General features: G+C 38.2%; 1 protein-coding gene across 1 annotated transcript in view; it reads left to right on the top strand.

Moving 5' to 3' along the window:
• The window catches only part of LOC136866872 (uncharacterized), a 167,663-nt gene extending 150,171 nt beyond the window's left edge, over positions 1 to 17,492 (top strand). The window contains exons 7-8 of the mRNA XM_068226878.1: positions 11,617 to 12,073; positions 17,043 to 17,492. Coding sequence (XP_068082979.1) covers positions 11,617 to 12,073; positions 17,043 to 17,492 — 907 coding nt within the window. The remainder of the gene's footprint in view (positions 1 to 11,616; positions 12,074 to 17,042) is intronic.
• The last annotated feature ends 3,489 nt before the right edge of the window (positions 17,493 to 20,981 follow it).

Genomic DNA, 20,981 nt, shown 5'->3' with positions numbered 1-20,981 from the left:
AAAAGTCTATCTACACGACATGTCATACAGATGAGGCTGTCAACTACACGACAGAGATTTTGAACAATTTGGAGTCACCTGGAGTACCCTCGAACATCTTGCGGTGGACGATTGTGGCCCCAATTATCCTTCACAGGAATATTAATCCTTCCCTCTGCAATGAACAAGGCTCTGAAACTGATGACGAATATTAATGAAGCCACCATTATGACTGAGCATGCCGCGGGTGAAGTAGTATTCTTCGGACTGTAATTTTTCTATCCATTGAGAAGGAAGCTATTTTCGGCCCGCGACACGAGGAGCCATCAGCCCGTAATATACGGAAGTGTTTGTGTGTATGTATGCGAAGCCCAGTCAATCTACGACACACAGTGATCTGAAATTTTGACATAGGACAATCGCTTAAAGTTGTAGGACTCCATCTTCGAAAACGGTGCTTTTGCCATTGTCAACTGTACGTGGATTGTTCAGGAGTTCGAAAGGCAAACACAATACAGTATTCATCTTACCTCCAAATGGAAGTACATTATTATAGTTTATTCCGAAGCTCTAAGGAAATAATATATTTTGTATTATTTAACATGGTCTTTAACATGGTTTTAATATTATCTGTACCATCAATCAACCCGGTATCTTAAGCATTGAAAGTAACAATATAAAAATAATATAATGTATTTCATGCAGTTTACGTCAAAAAAATGTGAGTTAATAAATATAATGCTTTAATGTGCTTTTAAATGAAGAGTTTATAAACATCTAACGGTTGAATTACTAAACGCGGGCAAAGCCGCGGGCACATGCGAGTAGAATACTAAGTGTGTTTCGTTTCTCAAGGCCGATTCCTTCACCATCTCCAATTTACTTTACGCAACACACACGCGGATGACTATGATTTTTTCTAATGGAAAATATATTTTCATTCTAGGTGGATTAAAGGTTGTGTAAATGTTAGAGAGTGATATTTTATGTATTATAACTGATGTAAACTTCATTTGTATGAATGGTAGGTATTCAGCCCGAATGCTGTTTGATCCTACACAGCTTCGCCAACTGTTCTCTTAAATAGCCTAGGCTTCACTCAAGAGGCATAATAGGTAAATGACGAGTGAGGAAGTTTCCTGTTGCTTTCCTCACCGAGCCAGAAGTTGTTATTGAATTACAGTCTGCCAATACCACTGAAATGCATGCACATACCAACCACACTATTCATAACATGGACTGACTGCACTGGTATTACTAGCATCGCGCAATCCTCGGTCACTTTCATATTGTCAAATCCAAGGATGAGGCATAGACAGGTCAATGAAATCAACAAATTAACTCTAACCCATACGAGAATGCATAGTGTTCTTTAAATACTACATCTAGCCAGCAAAGATATCAGTTTCATTTATCAAAATAATATATACTGATAAAGCAAAAATATAAAATAGGAACCTTAACACAATGAGAGCCACTTCTTTATTTTGCTCTGTGGCCCTCTGGAAGTGGACACCAGTGCTCGCCGGGACCTAATAGGAATTCCAAAAGTACTCAGCAGTATCCGCTGTCGAATTCGATGTGTTGAAAACAATACAGTAAGGCAGGAGATCTACAGTACGTACTTATGTAAAACATTTATCGAAATAATTAATGCATCCGAAACCTGCATGTAGGGGAAAGGAACACAGCCACTACACCCAACATCTTGCAACTCAATTATGAAAATATATTTTAGTTCATGATCTACAATTGTCTAGAAAATATTGTAACAAGAACACTCGTGCGAATGACCATTGCCACCATTGCCTACATCAAAACGAAACTGAAGAAAAATGGACAACCTAATTAACACAAACTCTAACCAATATTAAGTGGTATTTATTTGTGAAATACAGCTGAAAATTGAAACGTTTGCCTCACTTTCGTTAACTTTTCTTTCTTTTATTCTTTCTTTCTTTCTTTCTTCCTTTCTTTCTTTCTTTCATTCCGTCTTTCTTTCGTTCTTTCTTTCTTAAGCCGTGCTGGATATTTTTCTCGTACTGTTGTGGGGAACAGGGTCTTTGTGGGTAGATGGGAAGATTGGAACGGACACACCACGAAGATGGAAGGAATCAGCCGTGGCCTTAAGTTAGGTACCATCGGGGTATTTGCGTGGAGAAGAAGTGGGAGGCCTCAGAAAACCACTTCCAGGATAGCTGAAGTGGGAGCTGAACCACTTCTACTCAGTTGACCTCCCGAGGCTGAGTGGATACCGTTCCAGGCTTCGTACCACTTTTCAAATTTCGTGGCAGAGCCGGGAAACGATCTCGCACCTCCAGGCTTGGCAGCTAATCGCACTAATCACTACGCCGCAGAGGCTGACTCTTCATTAACTGCTAAACTAAAATATTAAACTGTGGTTGACTTTTGTTACCCGCGCGAGTATTTCATTGACATAAATAAACCAAATATAATATGGCTCATAATTACGTTTCATCAGGTAAAATTCGTACATGAAGCAGAATCCAAATCCTCTCTTTACCCATATTTTACCTGACCACGAGGGCTCATTCGAGATCCACTCAGCATTCATGAAATCATTAGAAGAGCTGCCTGACGGTGGGATAGCGGCCCCGGTCTAGGAATCCAAGAGTAATGGCCCAGAGGAATCGTCGCGCTGACAACGCGTCATTCGTAATCTTTTGGGCTAAGCTTTGTAAACTAAATACGATATTACTCTCATAGGATTCGTTTTTCTCTCATCATCTCATTCTTTTTAGCAAATTTTTATTTTCATCGCTCATTTTCTTTCCATATACTGTATATATTATCATCCCTCCTTAGCCTTTTTTCATGTTTTCTCCATGTTTTAATATCCTGTATTTCAATTTAATTTCTATCACTCTTCGAAAAAATTCACGGAGATAGTTGATTGACTTTCAAGCACTGCGTGTTGCGTGAAATACTGCACGAACATGACTGGACATTTAGTCACGTAAACCTCTTAAACTTTTCTCTTTAACAGTTATCTGAAGAATTTGCCTTTCACGTAGCGAGTGACATTTTTAGAGAATATGACATTGAAGACAAATAACCTACAGTGAAGTATTCTGAATACTCATGCTTATTAAATTTAAACGGGCACATTCCCTGCTATTTCGTGCCTTACTAGCTCGTGGTATAAAAGAGGATTGAGAATGAGGAAGCTAAATCTGATAGCCATAGCTTGTCTTTACTTTTTAGTATGAAAATAAATATGGACACAACATGAGTTTGTAAAATTGTTTATTTCTCTCTCACTCTGTCATGGAAAGCACATTACTATGATTGTGGTTGTATATAAGGCATACTTGAACAACAGACGTGCTGGCCTTCGATTTCCTATGGAAACCTTGGGATACTATCCTTGATCTCACACACAGCTTATTAGAGCAAAGGTGATCTAACAGAGTACTCATTAATATTCGTGCATTCCTCTCGGAATCTTGATATATTTAATAACTATCAATTATGTTCATGGTATCAGTTTTAGTAATCAATAATACTGAATAGTAAGATTCATTATAACCGCTGAAGACTAATAATAATGAGAGAGATGCTGGTATGGATTGATGTGATCATACTTTCCTATCACACGACCATGAAATCATTTCCGCCATGATTATTGTTTTTTTAATAATCATCGTCATCAGAGTACTAAAAAAACTCTCCCTCAGTTCCACTATGACTTTCATCGGTGCAAGAAAACACTGTTTCTATACTTTTATAAGAATTACAGAAGGTCGTTCGGGATATCTGGTGACGAATTTGAAGGCCACTGGTGAAGCATTTATCAACTTGAACACGTCAAAACGAGGAGTAATGATTCATGTCAGTGCTGAGAACTTGTATGTACAGTTTCATGATAGTGGATAGTGGCTGCAATGCTATCGATGCGGATCGATCCTTACTGGGAGGGCTACATAACAGTCGTTTCCGATGCTAAATACAGCTATTCTGCAATCCAAGAAATGTGAAACAAACGCGATGTCTTGGTATCAAAGAACGGGATCATTTTTATATTGAATAAGAAGGGAAAAGACCGACTGGGCGTAATTCCAGAGGGAAAAAAATAGGCAACTCCACATTCAGCTATCAGCCGTACACCAGAAGTGGTGAGGAAAGTGAATGCCCTTGTCTCGGGTGGTACCCTGTCCCCACAAAGGACTGTCGCACGTACGTTGGCGATATCTGTTTCAATAGTTAACACCATAATCAACAAGTACTTGCAATTAGACGTGGGGCAGAAGCACCGAGTTCATAAGCTGCTGCCTCTTCACGTTTTGGAACGTCGAGTTAACACAAGAAAGCTGTATCTGGGCTAGGGGACAGATGAGAAGATATGTTGACATTAGACAAAACACGTGTGTACCTTATTGATTTAACAAACCCCACTCCATTTACTACCGCCCTAGTGACCAAAAAATGCTGGCTTTCAAATTGAACATTTAATTGGTGGAGCCATATCTTTTAATAAGCTAATTACCCTTAAACAGCATCGTCCCCAGAGATAACGAACGACCTTCTGTAGATATATTCTGGTACAAACTAAGTGATAAAAACTTTCTATCCTTAAATAATTACAAAGTACGATTTTTGTAGACTACTCCCGGAGTGTCAAAATACACTCGTTCAATGTTGGTATTCGTCCACGCTAGAGATTCCTTCCTACTAGTTCCGAGAATTAAGCTAATACTGTCCTCCACAGACAGTTGGAAGTGGAAGAAAATAATGGAGAAGTGATGCAGTAGCTCCGACACTTTGTGAATAAGCTGGTAGTGCACGGGCACTACCATGAAAACTGCAAATAGCAGTCCTTCTAGGAACAGGATGAAAATTTCATTAGTGAACAATGTGACGAAAACTGTGACCGATATGACATTATATATTTCTCAAAACGCGAGAAATAAGTGATAATACTTTTGCACAAACCGAACTGAACTCCAATTGTACATACCTAATGTTAATGCTGCAAAATAATGAGTGCCAGTATCCACAATTTGGGGGATTGTGGGTTCGAACTCCACTGTCGGCAGCCCTGAAAATGGTTTTCCATGGTTTCCCATTGTCACACCAGACAAATGCTCGGGTCGTACTTTAATTAAGACCACGGCCGCTTCTTTCCCACTCCTAGTCCCTTACTCTCCCATCGTCGCAACTTGTAAAAAAATGAGTGCATTGTTAGTAGCACAGATTTTATAAATGTCTATACTTTGGAGCACAGAACAACCAAATATAATTTTAATATTGAACACGCACGGTGTAATTAAGGTAGTAATTTAACTTGTGATATTATCAATTAATTTGGTGCAGTGTTAACAAGACCGTATTATTTTATTTGAATCTCACTCAAAGTACCAAATGACAAGTCTAAACGTACTCATCCCCTGCCATCCAATCACTGGTAAAACCATACCAGCATAGAATAAGCTTAATTCCAGAAATGAAACTGTCCATTAGGGAAGAAGTATTCAGGAGAGGGTAGGATGGAGAAAACTAGTTTAATATTTTCGAGCCCTGTATGGATTTTTCGAATTCTTATTCCTAGAATTGTATGGTGTTCTATTTCCTCCTTGCTACTTACAAACTGGTCTGCAGGTGCGGAAACCAGGAATAATTTCTTCCAATTCATCATTTGCTTGCCTTCCTTCAGTCTAGGTAAAACTCTTCCGTACTACAAAGACCGTACTTCGAAGAGATATTATCTGAATGGCAATCAAATCTTTACCTGCGTGTGAACGAAAACTAAATTATAGACGAGTGAAATTCCTTCCACACCACAGCAAAACTGAATCAGGTTTAGCATCCGATTAAAATGCATTTGATAGTTAATTGAATGTTAAAATCGGCCCGTTAATCAGTTAGCAGTTTTAATAATATTAGACATTCCACCTCACCCTAATCAATTATTCATAGAGCAACATTGCGTATCTCTTCGATTTTCAATCCACATTCTACACCGTTCACTGATTACGCTCTGAAAACTCGTGCACCTTAGATCATGATGTATTTACATAAATAATTTGAACAGTATTTACTGTCGTGAAGAATCAATTTGTACATGTTCACGCTCCAGATATGATCGCAATTTAGATAATAAATTATAAGAGAATGATAATAGTAATCATCATTTATGTTCCGTTAGACTTTCATGGAATATTACTATGTCGGTGACCACTCTCTTGGAGCTAATTCAGCTAGTTGACTTGTTCGCTCTCTGAGAGGTCATGGGATCACGCCTATAGTATCTCAATGACCTCAATTTATATTCTTACTAGACACTCACACTTAGTAATGACAACCAGTAAGAATCACTCATCGCAATGCCATTTATACATTCACAATCTAATTTTCACTCTCTTAGTAATAACTAGAGCCCGGGTTTCGAGGCGGTAACAGGACAGAATGCAAATAACAATTATACACTGCCCTGCACAACTGTTGTGTTATGAGGGTTGCATAAATATTAGGGGTTCTGACCATCAGCTTAAAAGAGTTTCCATTTACGAGACACAACACTTCAGCTATCATTCACTTTTGGACACATGTTGCCATGTCTTTTTCCTTCGAGTAATCCATTTCTGACGTTTCGTCGTTGAATTTTGATACGCCTTATATATATTCATAAGAATGTCAGTACACGTACTGTGTATGAGTACAAGAAACTTTAATTTTATTGAAATGCTAGTAGACGTAACGTTACAATATTTGAGAAACAATACAAGTATACATAATTATGTACAAATATTAGCCTTCTTGGACACGATTAAAATTCACATTTCATGGGATGAAAACACGACAGATGCATAAGGTGATAATTACACAAAATAGACTAGATAGACAATCATGAAACGTAGAGGTGGTGGTACAGAATACTTAACAAGTCTTTGACAACGCCTATTATATTGAAAGTATGAAATGGTAGAAGCTGGGATCAGAGTTCTTCATTATGAATACTCGTACAATGAACCACAGAATTGTTATTCAATAGCTGCACTTCAGGCAGCCATACTTGTTTTGTTAAATATAAACCTAAAGAATGAAACATTATTGGAGGAAAAGAAAGATATATGTATCAGCCAGTTCAGGAAATGCAGCGATTTGAAAATAACTACATAAAATGGAATAAATTTTAACTATACCTTGTAAACACCCAGACCTCGACCCAAGTAAATTAACCGTTCCCGACTGAAAAACCATAAACTTGTCAGTTATAAAACCCGAGAACCTGAGGCCCGAAAGCTAAGACATGAAGTCGGACGTAATTTGGCTGTGGCGTCCCTTAAAAGTGCAACAAGTGTGCGAATTTTATATACCTCGTTTCAGTCAAGTTTTATAATGATTACACCGTTATTAACACTTATATGTCAGAGGTAGTGAATTACAGAAGTTCCTGTGTGATTCTGTTGAATATAAAATAATTACATTATATCATTCTGTTTGCTAAAGTAGCATTCTCGTGACGGAGGTGCTTCGTCACATCTTAATAAGGAAATAGGCCGTAATCAAGGTTTCCTTGAAGAAAACGATGAAACATAAAACAGTGAATCACAGCGGGTTGTCTTCGAAGGGATCCTTAAGTGTACAGGTATCTTGCGCTAATGAGCTACACAATGCTCAAACACAAGATAATATCGAAAATGTTTTTTAAAGAGAGAAACAGATGCGACGTAACACTAGCAGCTTTAGTAGGGAGAGGATTAGAAGAATTTTCAAGTTAACTGACGGGGTTACACGAACTCTCTGATGGTAGAGTACAATTCACGATACCAATATCATAAACGTGAGGCTTAATAATCGTTGTAGCTACGTAATACTCATTACTTTGAATATATTAGTTTAATATTCTACACAACAGAGGCAATGTTAATGAGACATCCTATTAGTAAGATAGACCCACTAACGATTTTAACTAATTGCTTTATGATTCATTAGAATATTAAATTTAAACGTCCTAATTTACGAGTAAAAACTAATATGCATACATATTTCGAAGAATAAATATATAAACTGTATTATTCTTCCCGAGGTTTTCCCCCACCCTGCTGGGGTAACGGGTGCGCACTGTGTCGCAAAAGTGGACTGGGCCCTGTTTTATGGCAATATTTCCTTCTTGACATCAACCGTATATACTTTCTAAAACATACTCATTTAATATTGTTTTATTTGTTGTCAAAATAGCACAGTAGTAGGTTATTAAACGAATAATTGAGCGGGTTAGATACACGATGTTTTTCACGTAACCGCATGCATACTTTCTGGAGATCGTGGGTTCTAAAAACCATGGCAGCCCTGGAGATGGTTTTCTGTAGTGTCTCATTTTTATACTAGGCTAAAACTGCCCCTGTACTTTAATTAAGACCATGGGCGCCCCCTTCCCTGCCCTGTCGCAATCGCCACCATGAGATATTTTTGAATATATGCGGCGTAAAGAAATATATAAAACGAGCAGGGGGCCAACAATGCATGATTACACGAAAGATTTGAGCGAAAAAGTCATGGAAATAGCAACATTCATATTTTAAGATCATTGCTTGAGCCATCGTGGCTCAGGCGGCAGCGCACCGGCTTCTCACCACTGGGTTCCGTGGATCAAATCCAGGTCACTCCATGTGAGATATGTGCTGGAAAAAGCGAAGGCGGGTCAGATTTTTCTCCGTGCACTTCGGTTTTCCCTCTCATCTTTTATTCCAGCAACACTCTACAATATAATTTTATTTCATCTGACGGTAATTAACCATTGCCCCACAGGAGTGCGACAGGCTTATGCAGCCGGTATAATTCCTACCCTAGCAGCTGGTTGGGGCTTCATTCATATCACTCCTGACCTGGTTGGAACTGGAAACAGACTGTGAATTTTCACTTTCATTCTCAAGGTTATTGCTTGATGCCACTTCCATTCATATCCTCGTCTCACGTTTCTAATTGCAATTCAATTCGGTGATTCATTCAGTTTTGATGAACCTGAATCTGTGGTTTTAATGACGTTTAGGATCAGGAAACAAACAGTTGGATGTTGCACAATCGTGTGAATTTTTAGATATTTGCTCCTGTCGTATGTGTGCGCGAATTAAATAGTGTTCAGTCGAGCAACATGGTACGTTGTTCGGCAGCATATAGCATTCAGTAGGTAGTGGTTTCGAACCATAGTGCTGCCAGATCTGAATATGGATTTCCGTGGGTTTTCTAGGCAAATATTGAAGCTGTATTATAATTGAAGTCAGGTCACTTCTTTTCCCATTCCTAGCTGTGTCCTGTTCCATTATCGCCATGAAATCTGCCAATGTTATTGGGACGTAAAATAAATTGCGAAAAGGAAAAAAATTACGAAGGGCCACGTACACAGGGAAAGAAGGGTTAAGTAAGAAATAAGTTATTAAAACTTGAAAAGTCTCACAAAAAGCAATCATTTGTGGAATCGTGGATGAACAAACCCTAGAGCTTAGCAAAGTGTATGTGTTAAAATAGGGACTAACAGCAGGCAAAGATTGAAGACCAAAAATGTTCCAAAATTACTAGTATTTTCGTAAAACATCTAACTGATGACAAAGGTTATACAAGGATTCGAGAGCCCTTTAAAACAGCTCGGTGGCTGGTTGCTAAAGAATAATACGAAGATGTTTAGGACCATAATGTTGTCGACTAGTTGATGTGATGCTGATCAGGCCTACTGATGCACAGTTTTTATTAACAAGTCTAATGTAGTCTAAAACGAGTAGTACAGATTTTCTAAATGGAGGATATTAAATAATTAAGGATTTTTTAACCTTGCAGATGGATTTTCCGTTGTTAACGTTGGAACAAACAGTATTATTATTGTGGTATGCAGAATCACCGCCCTTCATTTTAAAACATACACCTTCTACTAGAATTTGTACGGGGTATTCTTCCTCGTCTGTCATAAGTCCAGTTTAAAGGTCAAAAAAGGATTACAGAATGTTAAAAACCTGTGATATTATACAAATATCACTATCGTACTTATTCTCCTGGAGCTGCCTGGGCGAGACAATAAATGCGTCCGGAAGGACGAGGGTTCGATTTCACGTCAAGAAGTCGAAAAAGAAGCGATATTTCCATTTCCGGAGGTGTACATGGCCCTGAAGTTCACTCAGCCTACACCAAAAATGAGTACCAGGTTAATTCCTGGAGGTAAAGGCGGCCGAGCGTAGAGCAAACCACTCTACCCATTCAAGTGCCGAGGTTACGTATAGTGGAAGCCTTTACATCCCATCCCTCCAAGGGGCTTCATGGCCTGTACGGACATGACTTATTCTCCGCTACCCCGAAAAGCATAGAATCATTGACATGATATTACAAGACGAGAGGGTGAGTATACGTAAGCTCGTTTGTTCCTCCCCTCATAGGTGTTACTCCACACACAGAGGAGATAAGAGGTGCAATAAATGGGAAGAAAAATGTGTATATCCACAAAGGAAGTAGGAACCATGAATTGTGAGGAAATGAAGGATAGTCTAGACCCTATAATCCTTTATGAACTTATTTTATACGCCGTTCATCAGGCTATGAAGCCTGCTGTTATGGCAGACAATCTTATACGTGCTACGTTGTACAAACTACAGAGTCTTAAGGTTCGTAATTAAAACCTAAACCCAAACCCCATTTATCAACATCCCTGAAGGAACCTGCCCATCCCGAAGGCCTTCCGATTATGAGAGTTCGTGTGATCAGAATGACGAATCCTCTCTGCCGTTATTTCTGGCTTTCTAGACCGGTGCTGCTATCTCACCGTCAGGTGGCTCCTCAACTGTAGTCACGTAGGCTGAGTGCGTTTCGAACCAGCAGCGGATCCAGGTAAAAATCCCTTACCTGGCCAGAAATCGTACCGCGGGTCTCCGGATAAGATGCAGGCACGATACTCGTACACCGCAGGATCGGCTAAGGTTGCTAATTACATATAAGTAAATATGAAATTAAATGTAAAGGGCAGTTTAATGGAAAGATGTATTTTTCAGAGTTACTATAAAGAATCACTACATTATATACTAATTTCTTAAGCCTGTGTACCATTCACAATATCAATTTTTAAATACATTTCTACTATCTATGTCTCTAACTACAGCCTAAAAGGAATTGGTGGAGCGTATGGTTGTAGTTACGAATAAGCTGCCGTAACTTGTCTTGCGGTAAAAAGATAATACTGATGACACTTATCAAATTATTATTTTTGCAATCCGGCCCTGTGATGTAGAGGTACCGTGCCTGTTGCTTAATCCGAGGCCTTGTATACCGTTTTATGGGAAACTGAAGGATTTTAATTCTGGATTGAGGAGTATAACAAGGTTCACTTGATATTTTTTCAAGTCATGTGTTACTGGAAGATAGCACAGAGTTAGAAAATGTCACTACTGGTATAGTATACATAGAGGAACACTGGTTGTCATGGTTACAGTGATGCCGGGAAATTGATGAGGTAAATTCCAGATAGAGTCCGGCCCAAAATCATGTCCGTTTTAATATCTTTGAAAACACTGCAAATAAAATTCGAATTACATTGATATTCAGAGGATAATTTGTATATTTCTTCGTCATATGTGCACACTGAACCATAGGAGTGTTTATGCACATCAATACAAATCTGTCACTTTCTTTTCTCAGGTACACGTTGGTGCAGTCGTACCACGTAACGCGGTTGGTTACGGCCTTCAAGACACTGCCACCAATGGAAGTTTATCACTTCGTCCCCAGCAAGACGCTCAACGAGTTCAACACGAGGTTGGAGGAGGCTGGTTCAGAGCTGCATCTCGAACTGGACTTCGGAGATGAGAACGAGAGGGATGACGAGGATCGACCTGCGGCCCTCAAGGCCTTGCAGCCAGAGCTGGACCTCGCCAACATCGGCTCTGACTTCGACCTGGCTGATGTGGACAAGACCAAGTTGCCCGAGGCACAACATCTTCGTTTGAAGAAGGCTCAGAAACCTGATCCACCTCAACAACAGCTGACTCAGCCACTGCCTCTGCAACAGCCAGTACCTCCACAGTACACCCCCGAACAGCTCCAACAACTGGCACTGCTGAGGTTCCTCAACCCTGCTGCGGCCGCTCTCCCACAGGCAAGTTCCTTCTTTCTACGTATAACAACCTTCAGACTTTGTTCATGCATGAATTTTGAATACATTTAGAATTTAAATCAATAAATATCCCTAATTAAACAAACGAACAAATAAATTAATCAGTTAATAAATGTTCGCTTCGTCATGTTTTTGCTCTCATTTCGACATTCGTCTTCTTGATATATACATACTGATGGTCGCACAAAACAAAAACAGTCAATTCGTAACCATGAAGACTTAAAAATATTTCCACAGGTGGACATAACAACAATGATTTAATTCGCAAAAATCTTCATTATAATAGCTCATGCGGTAACCACGCATCAGATACAAACGAATTAAAAATCGATTTTCAATAATTTCTTATGTTTTCGCTGTTCAAATAAAACATATATTTCTGAAACAATTGAGCTTTATGTACAATATTATAACCGTTGAAAAATGGAATGTCGTATGGCTTTTACTACCGGGATATCCCAGGACGGGCTCGGCTCGCCAGATGCAGGTCTTTCTAGTTGACTCCCGTAGGCGACCTGCGCGTCGTGATGGGGATGAAATGATGATAAAGAAAACACATACACACAGCCCTCGTGCCATTGGAATTAACCAATTAAGGTTAAAATCCCCGACCTGGCCGGGAATCGAACCCAGGACTCTCTGAACGGAAGGCCAGTACACTGACCGTTCAGCCACCGAGTCGAACATTATAACCGTTAATATAGCGGGTATCAAACTCAATAGCGAAATTTCACGAATGAGTTGCTCATACAGTATATAGAGTAGAAAGAAATTGTATGACAGCGTGGGTCCGGGAATTAATATTTACAGAGTTGTCCGAGCGTAAATTTATTGAGTGCACGGCGGCACGTGGGACACCGTATACAATTGTTACATAAGTAATCATGTTGCGAATGATGTTGATGTGAGCCTGATCTAAACCTAGGAACCCGCACATTGGATTCTATTCACTCCAGTTCTTGGTGAGAGCTTGTTGGGACCCTGCGTTCTTCGGGCATGCTTACTGGACATAGCTACTCAGATTTCTTGACTATTACATTCCCTGATAAATTCGAGGACATACAACCAGCACCCTGTCAACAGCTGTATTTCAAACATGATGACGCTGCGTGTCTTTTCTCACAGGCTACGTAATGCGTATTTTCCTGTGTGGTGGATGGATAGAGGAGGAGCTATTGCTTGAACGCCACACTCGCCTGATTTGAACCCCCTGGGCTTTTACGTTTCGGGACACATAGTGTCTTACATACATTGGACTGCTGTTGATTATCAACCAACTCTGAAATTAAGCATTCCTGGAGTCATGTTGTCATACTAGTTCTTTCCCCCTCTTTTTATATTAGGAATCCATTTCTGACGTTTTGCCGTTGAATTCTCTTAAGTGTATACTAAATGCAAAATAATAAAAATTAAATTTTTCACAACATTCGATACAGGAAAATTAGGCATTTCTTCTTTAGTTCGCTTAAAATCGCAGCGAAAATATATAAATCTTCTTCCCGGCATTTTTCAGTTTTCTTGGGACCGGGACGGATGTGGATTTGGGTCAGTATTACAGCTGGATGCCCTTCTTGACGCAACCCTATATTTTTCTGTGCTCATCGGTAGTATAGTGTGTTTCATATGGATGAGTAGGAGTGTATGAAGACGAACACAAACGCCCAGTCACTGAAGCAATAACATTAACCATGCACGTAAAAAAAATATCCAATCCAATCGAGAATTGAATGGAATCCGAGGCTCTGAACCGATGACTAGTATACTGACCATTCAGCGAAGGAACCGGACAATATTATAGCCCTAAATTTTTAGTTACCTAAATAATATGAAACTCTATATTTTTAAAATTATATGTATATATATATATATCCTAGTGCATAGTTCGAATGCTTCTGGAATTTAATACCGAATTTCAAGGAATTAAATTAAATTAAATTAAGACATTACCCGAGATACTGGAGCAGACAAACAAACAAACAAAAAGAACAGAAGATTTCACTGAACGAATTATGAGGAAATATTTTTAAGTGTGCAGACAAAAGCGATAATTCCCAAACCAAATGGCGAGACTTCTTTTTGAAACATAATTTTGTTCAAGGGGTATGAATAAAATGCAACACGAATAGATTAATATTTTTCTACTTTAGATGTATCTTCTCTATAAATTGTAAATTAGTTCCAATTTATATTTTTTGTTTTTGTTTTTGCTTGTTAATCATGACCTTGTACTGACTGCTCTGTTCTGCAACTAATTAGTGTGTAATTAAACCTTGCACAAATATTTTGACGAGAGCTGTTATTTAATGTTTATTTGACGTTCCAGTCTAGTGGCTTTGGCGAGCACCGTCACTTAATGAGTTAGGTATCCCTTCATTTGAAACTATTCCCTAGATGAACGCCGTCCGGTGCCTGCAAAATCATTGTGCATTCTGGTGAAGGGGAGGCGTAACATCACTGATAAAAATGCTTATAATTATTGATTTTCAAGTAGCCTAACCTCGAAACCATCACTCTTCAAATTCTTGAAATATTGTAATTTTCCTAGCCGTTTATTGTGCAATTTCGAACTTACGTATCAAATGAATTTGGCCTATATGATATAAATTCAGGATTGGGAGTAATGCAAACGTCCTTTCTTCTCTGAAGTTATTCACTTGAATGATGTAGGAAAAATAAACCACACTGGACTGTTTTTCACTGCTGGTAGCAACGGGACTTCCAATTCTAAATCGAATCCGAACGACGGGGGAATTACAAAATTCTCAGATGTACTGGCCATAATTTGAACCATGTTGGTAGGCAGCAGCGCTGCAAATCGCTTTTCATATTGCCATCTACAGTAGAAATTATTATTATTATTATTATTATTATTATTATTATTATTATTATTATTATTATTATTATTATTATTGATGGTCCAATCTTACGAACTTGAGGGTCCTGAGAAGGACTTATTCGGGTATTATTTCTCCATAGTCTTTGACCGAGAGGTCGTTTTCGGTCTCATCGTGATTATTGTTACTCGCTTAGCGCCACCCAGGGGACACGTGCAGATTAATGAGGAGGTAAATTCTGCGGACGTGAGCAACAGTGCGAGACAATAACTTCAAAATACTAGATGCATGGAACAATCAGTGGCATATTCAAAACTGCCTGACATATCGTTACTTAATTAAAACTACTTGGGAGCAGCCCGCAGGCATTCATTCACCTCGACGACAGTGGTGTGTACTGAATAGGATAAGGACCGGCCAAGGAAGATGCGGTGCAATACTGTACAAGTGGGGATGGAAGTCCTCTCCTCACTGAGACTGTGGTGAAGAACAGCAAACCATGGATCACATAGTGCTCGAATGTCCCCTCAGAGCGTTTAGAGGCTCAACGGAGGATCTCCACAACCGAACACAAGAAGCCGTTGAGTGGATTAACCATCTGGACATAGTATTGTGAATAATTTTATGAACTTGAAAGTGTGTGTATATGTGTGTATTTTCGTACATATTTTGTAAATGGCTGATATTCCTCCTTTCATCATACGGTAAATAAATAAATAAATAAACAAATAAATAATAATAATAATAATAATAATAATAATATTATACCTTTAATTGCGCCAAAAGGTGAATGGCTAAAGGGTACGGAAAGATTTTAAATTCTGACTCTTGGACAGCTCTAACAAACTAAAAAATTATTATTATTATTATTATTATTATTATTATTATTATTATTATTATTATTATTATTATTATTATTATTATTATACCTTTAATTGCGCCAAAAGGTGAATGGCTAAAGGGTACGGAAAGATTTTAAATTCTGACTCTTGGATAGCTCTAACAAACTAAAAAATTATTATTATTATTATTATTATTATTATTATTATTATTATTATTATACCTTTAATTGCGCCAAAAGGTGAATGGCTAAAGGGTACGGAAAGATTTTAAATTCTGACTCTTGGATAGCTCTAACAAACTAAAAAATTATTATTATTATTATTATTATTATTATTATTATTATTATTATTCTTTCTTCTTCTTTCTTTTCCTACCGCTTTTCCCACTCCTGTGGGGTCGCGGGTGCGATCTGTGTCGCACATGTGGATTTGGCCCTGTTTTACGGCCGGATGCCCTTCCTGACGCCAACCCTATATGGAAGGATGTAATCACTATTGCGTGTTTCTGTGGTGGTTGGTAGTGTAGTGTGTTGTGTGAATATGAGGAGGAGAGTGTTGGGACGGACACAAACACCCAGTCCCCAAGCCAGAAGAATTAATCAGAAGCGATTAAAATCCCCGACCCGGCCGGGAATCGAACCCGGGACCCTCTGAACCGAAGGTCAGTACGCTGACCATTCAGCCAACGAGTCGTACTATTATTATTATTATTATTATTATTATTATTATTATTATTATTATTATTATTATTATTATTATTGATGGTCCAATCACTCCCGGCCTAAATGCATTTCCGAAAAAAAACAGCCTAGTTCACTTGTTTCTTTAACCGTTTCGTTTTTTATTCAAATCCTAGCCAAATTAACTTACATAATTCCTTCTATAATTTGTTCTTTGGTTCAATACCGTCCGGCATTTATTAATTTTTGAAAAATGTCCATATCGAATGTAGTTATAAGGGCTTAAGTGAAACTCTGCATTGACTCAAATTAGCGCCCGTAGTGGTATCTTAGTGAAATAGTGAATTGACATACATTAGCGCTCGTAGTGGTAGAAAAAGCAAACTCGTAATCTAATAAACCGGATACCGATGATTACGAAATTTGTTGTAATTTTTAGGAATAAATAATGAATATACTCTCATACATTATTTTTACCTAAAATTCGTAGCTCATATCCCTAGGTTGTTTTCAACATTGAGTTGCTTGACTAATGGACTAGAACTGTGTGTTTTTAGATGAGGTTCTGAACTCTGACTGATTTATGTCGTTGCAGGTCATCACGACGTCACGGCCGGTTCTCAGGTTGGAGACAGTATTCGAGTCCCACGTGATCCCAGTGTTCAACGGCGTGACTACAAGCTACAGCACCATCTCACGGCCAGTGGCGACAGTCAGCAAGACGGAGTACGAGTATGGTACAAGCACGGTACCGGTACCTGCAGTGCCCCCAGTCAACCCACTGTTCCCTCAGCAAGCGCCTCAGTTCGCTGTCACTTCAACCCCCGTCGTGACGCAGACGGTTGTCACCGCCACAGAAAGCAAAGTGCTCAAACTTACCTTCGGAGCCAAGACGGCGTACACCACCATCTTCTCCACCAAGCTGGTACCAACAATACTTACCACGTACATCACGGCATCCTTGCCCGTACCTGTACAACCCACGGCGCCGGCGTTCCCCGGATATTACCCTCCGCCTTACCCTCAATTCCCCTTCGTAGGTTGATCGAACCCTACCAGGTGAACGAACTGAAATACTTCTGAATGGAAATAAAGCAGAGTGTTCAATTATCCAAAGACCACGCTAGGATGAGAATTCACTAGTACACCGCTTCCTTGTCCACATGACTTCATAAAATTAGGTGTTCTCACTGCACTGAGTGACAAGACCTTCATTATACCGTTAGAAGTGAGGGATGCGTGATCGCGTATAATACTAACGAGTAAAAGAAACCCGAAGTGAATTGTAGAATAGTGGTGTCTGCTCTTGACAAGGGAATAGAAATATTATCCTATATTACAAAGTATATTCCCAATTTCTACCATTTATTGAAAAATGACACACATAAGAAACTTATTTCCGATGATATTCGAAGACTTGAAATGTCCTGCAAAATATAAATTACAATGTTCGAAATGAAACTCCAAAGTTGTATTCAAAAGCTCAGTTCAAGTGAATTGCACACTGAATAACATGAATCGCCAATAATTTATAAAGCATTAAGATATGTGAACAAGGTAATGATAATTCTAGTGGATTCTTTGACGATCGTGGATAGAAAGCTAGACGCTCTGATACAGGACAATGATACATGGCGGATCCCATGTTATATCGATTATGCGCAGTTTGTCTGTCGTGATGGAGCTGTCAGGTATTGCCTGTCTCACATTCACCGCGCTAATGCTCAAGAAGCTGACAACTTCCAGAATATCTACAAATGATCCTTGCGTGTTAATCCGACCAAGTAGGTCTGGAGTAATACATACGTTATATCTCAAGAGGGAAGAGAGTTATTCTCCAAACGATTTGGATTAAATCCTTGATGCAGGTCAGGGTATCTGCGTGATGTACTGAAATGAAGACTAGTTTCTTCATTTACCTCTTGCTATATTCCTTCTTTGTATGAAAACAAAACTTCTCTGAGTAAGTTACAAAGATTGCAACAATCTGGGTAATGGTGATGTATTCCTGAGTATTTAGTAGTTATGATCTTTTCTGAAGTGCTAGATAAAAGGAGGAACTCTCAACTCATACCTCAAATACATCGAAGAATGGAAGAAGATCATCGTTAATGTGAACTCACAAAGTGAAAACATGTTCCGTTTACCCCTTGCTCAGGTGTTGATAATTTACCGTGTGTGCCTAATTTAACGTGCGAGTGGTTGTGTCGAACATCAGTGGCTACAACACAGACCTATATTATCTCATTCCATAGACCTCTATATCGAGTTTAAACGCGTTTTATGCGTTATCATAATTCACTACTTCATTTGCCACTGCAAACCAGTTACTCTGATAAATGTGGATGCCGTCTCCTAAGTGATCAAACCTCCGCTGTCTCCAAGATATTCAAACAGGGTAGAATGATGTCTGAAGCTAACATCAAGCAGAAATATACTACTACAGAGCGTTTCATTGCTCTATATTGAAGTATTTAAACGTATTAATATAAATTTTAACGAAATGTGTCTTAAAAATGCAATATCTGCTATAATATAAAAATGATGATGATACTTTCATCACACAGATTATTACAAGAGTCCTTGAAAAGTTTCAAACCATTATAAAGGACACCTTACCTTGGATCATAGTCGGGTTCCAACCAATCAAAATTCACATACGACAATATACAAACAGATTTTGTTATAAAACACACAATTTGTGAGATTTTAAATTACACATTGAACTGAAATTTTACACAAAGTCATTTTGCATAATATATGTCCACATTTCGAAACAATATGATTCCAAGAACCGAATCTATATTTACTGAATCTATTTATTATTACATTTCTGCACACTTAAGTTTAAGAAGAACAAACTGACAAAATTATTAGTAATATCAGTATTTTTTCCTCACACAAGCACATGACCACTTTACATCACTGTGATATATAATTTCATGTGCTCATAATTTCGTCAAGCCATTCCATTCGTTATAATAACATTCCATATACGATTCAGAGTTTATATGTGACAGGCATTCTCAAAGCCCTGTATTGTTTAGTTGGTCATCAACGATACTGAATAAAAAAAATTTCTGCGTGCTAATAAGGTAATATTTTTAGTTAGAAAAGTAACAAATGGGTTAAATCGAATTTCCTTAGGACCAGTTGTTTCTAGAATAAAAATATATATCAGACTACTTATATGGACCTTTGGTTTTGACTTTAGATTCTTAATTCTGTTCAGGTAATCGAATAATCAATATTACTACGGTGTGGTGATTATTATTTCCAGGACTTTATGCTTTACTAAGGAAAAAGCACAGCAGTCTTGTTCTGACAGCCGAGGTAGCAAGAGGAGAAATGATGTCATCAAAATGTAAGCCTCCGCTTCATCAACGAAGGACGTTCACGATCGAGATTTTGACGCAGTCGAGAACGTTCTATGTTCTTCTTTGCATTTTAGTGTGTATAAATTTTAATTATTATTTTAATTTGATTAATTTTAATGAAATCCTTTATGTAGCGTTTAAACTGAATATAATATATAAACATTTCGGTACGAGATAAAAGAGGAACTTTAAGTAAAATCCTAAACATATAAAAATTTGATAGATAGAAGTCACCTCCTTGAAACTCATGCAGACCCGTGGAGGAGGGGAAGGTAAAGGTTTCTACTATCTAATATTGGGCACTACAGTAAGTGAGATAGAGCGGTTAGCTCTATTCCTGGTACTCATTTTTGTTGGTGGCTGAGTTAACCTCAGAGCCATGAATACCTTCAGAACTAAAAATATAATTTCTAAATGTTGCTACTTTCTGATGAGAAATCGAAACTACAGTATATCTTTCCGTGTGAACCGTGAACGCCTTTACAGCCTCAACAAGGTACTCCCAAGTATAATACTGGAAGAGATTATAATTATTTAATCATTATGAATTTATGCACAATATTACGTGAGTCCATTATGAGCTGAGCAAAGGCTTATAAAATACCGGCAGTTAATCTTAAATATTAATGTGATTACGATGATTTAAATATGTTAACTTGTTTATAATAAAGAACTCTGTTGGTGAGAGTAGAGAAGGAATTGAATTGAATTAATTAATTAAAGCTTATGGTAAGAAAACTATTTTGAAAGGAAATAAACTAGTATTTTTTAATGTTGCTTTACAAGCAGCTAGATGTTGTAGCGAATTCAGTACATACAAAAATTATTCACAAATTAATTGAAATAAATTTATAATACTACGTTTAAACATGTAGTTACTACTAACTTCTGTATCCATCCAGGAAGCAGGTTGTCAAGCTGATTTTGAGAGTCATGATGTTAGTAGAATTCGTAAACAGGTGAAGATAAAAAGAATAAAAAGCAGTAATACTGCGTACAGGAAAGATTTAACTTGACCGTTTAATGTGTGCAAAGTGCATATTTTGTGTGTAGGTTCTTTTTCTTATGGACGGTATTTATTAGTCTAAATAGGCCATAGAGTTTAAGGTTATTTATCAGTTAGTACCTCTTTGTTCACTGGGCACACGCTTTACCTG

This window comes from Anabrus simplex, chromosome 3, assembly GCF_040414725.1.
Source record: "Anabrus simplex isolate iqAnaSimp1 chromosome 3, ASM4041472v1, whole genome shotgun sequence".
Classification (NCBI taxonomy): domain Eukaryota; kingdom Metazoa; phylum Arthropoda; class Insecta; order Orthoptera; family Tettigoniidae; genus Anabrus; species Anabrus simplex.
Note: the sequence above shows the minus strand (reverse complement) of the source record. Positions and strands in the feature narration are given on the sequence as shown.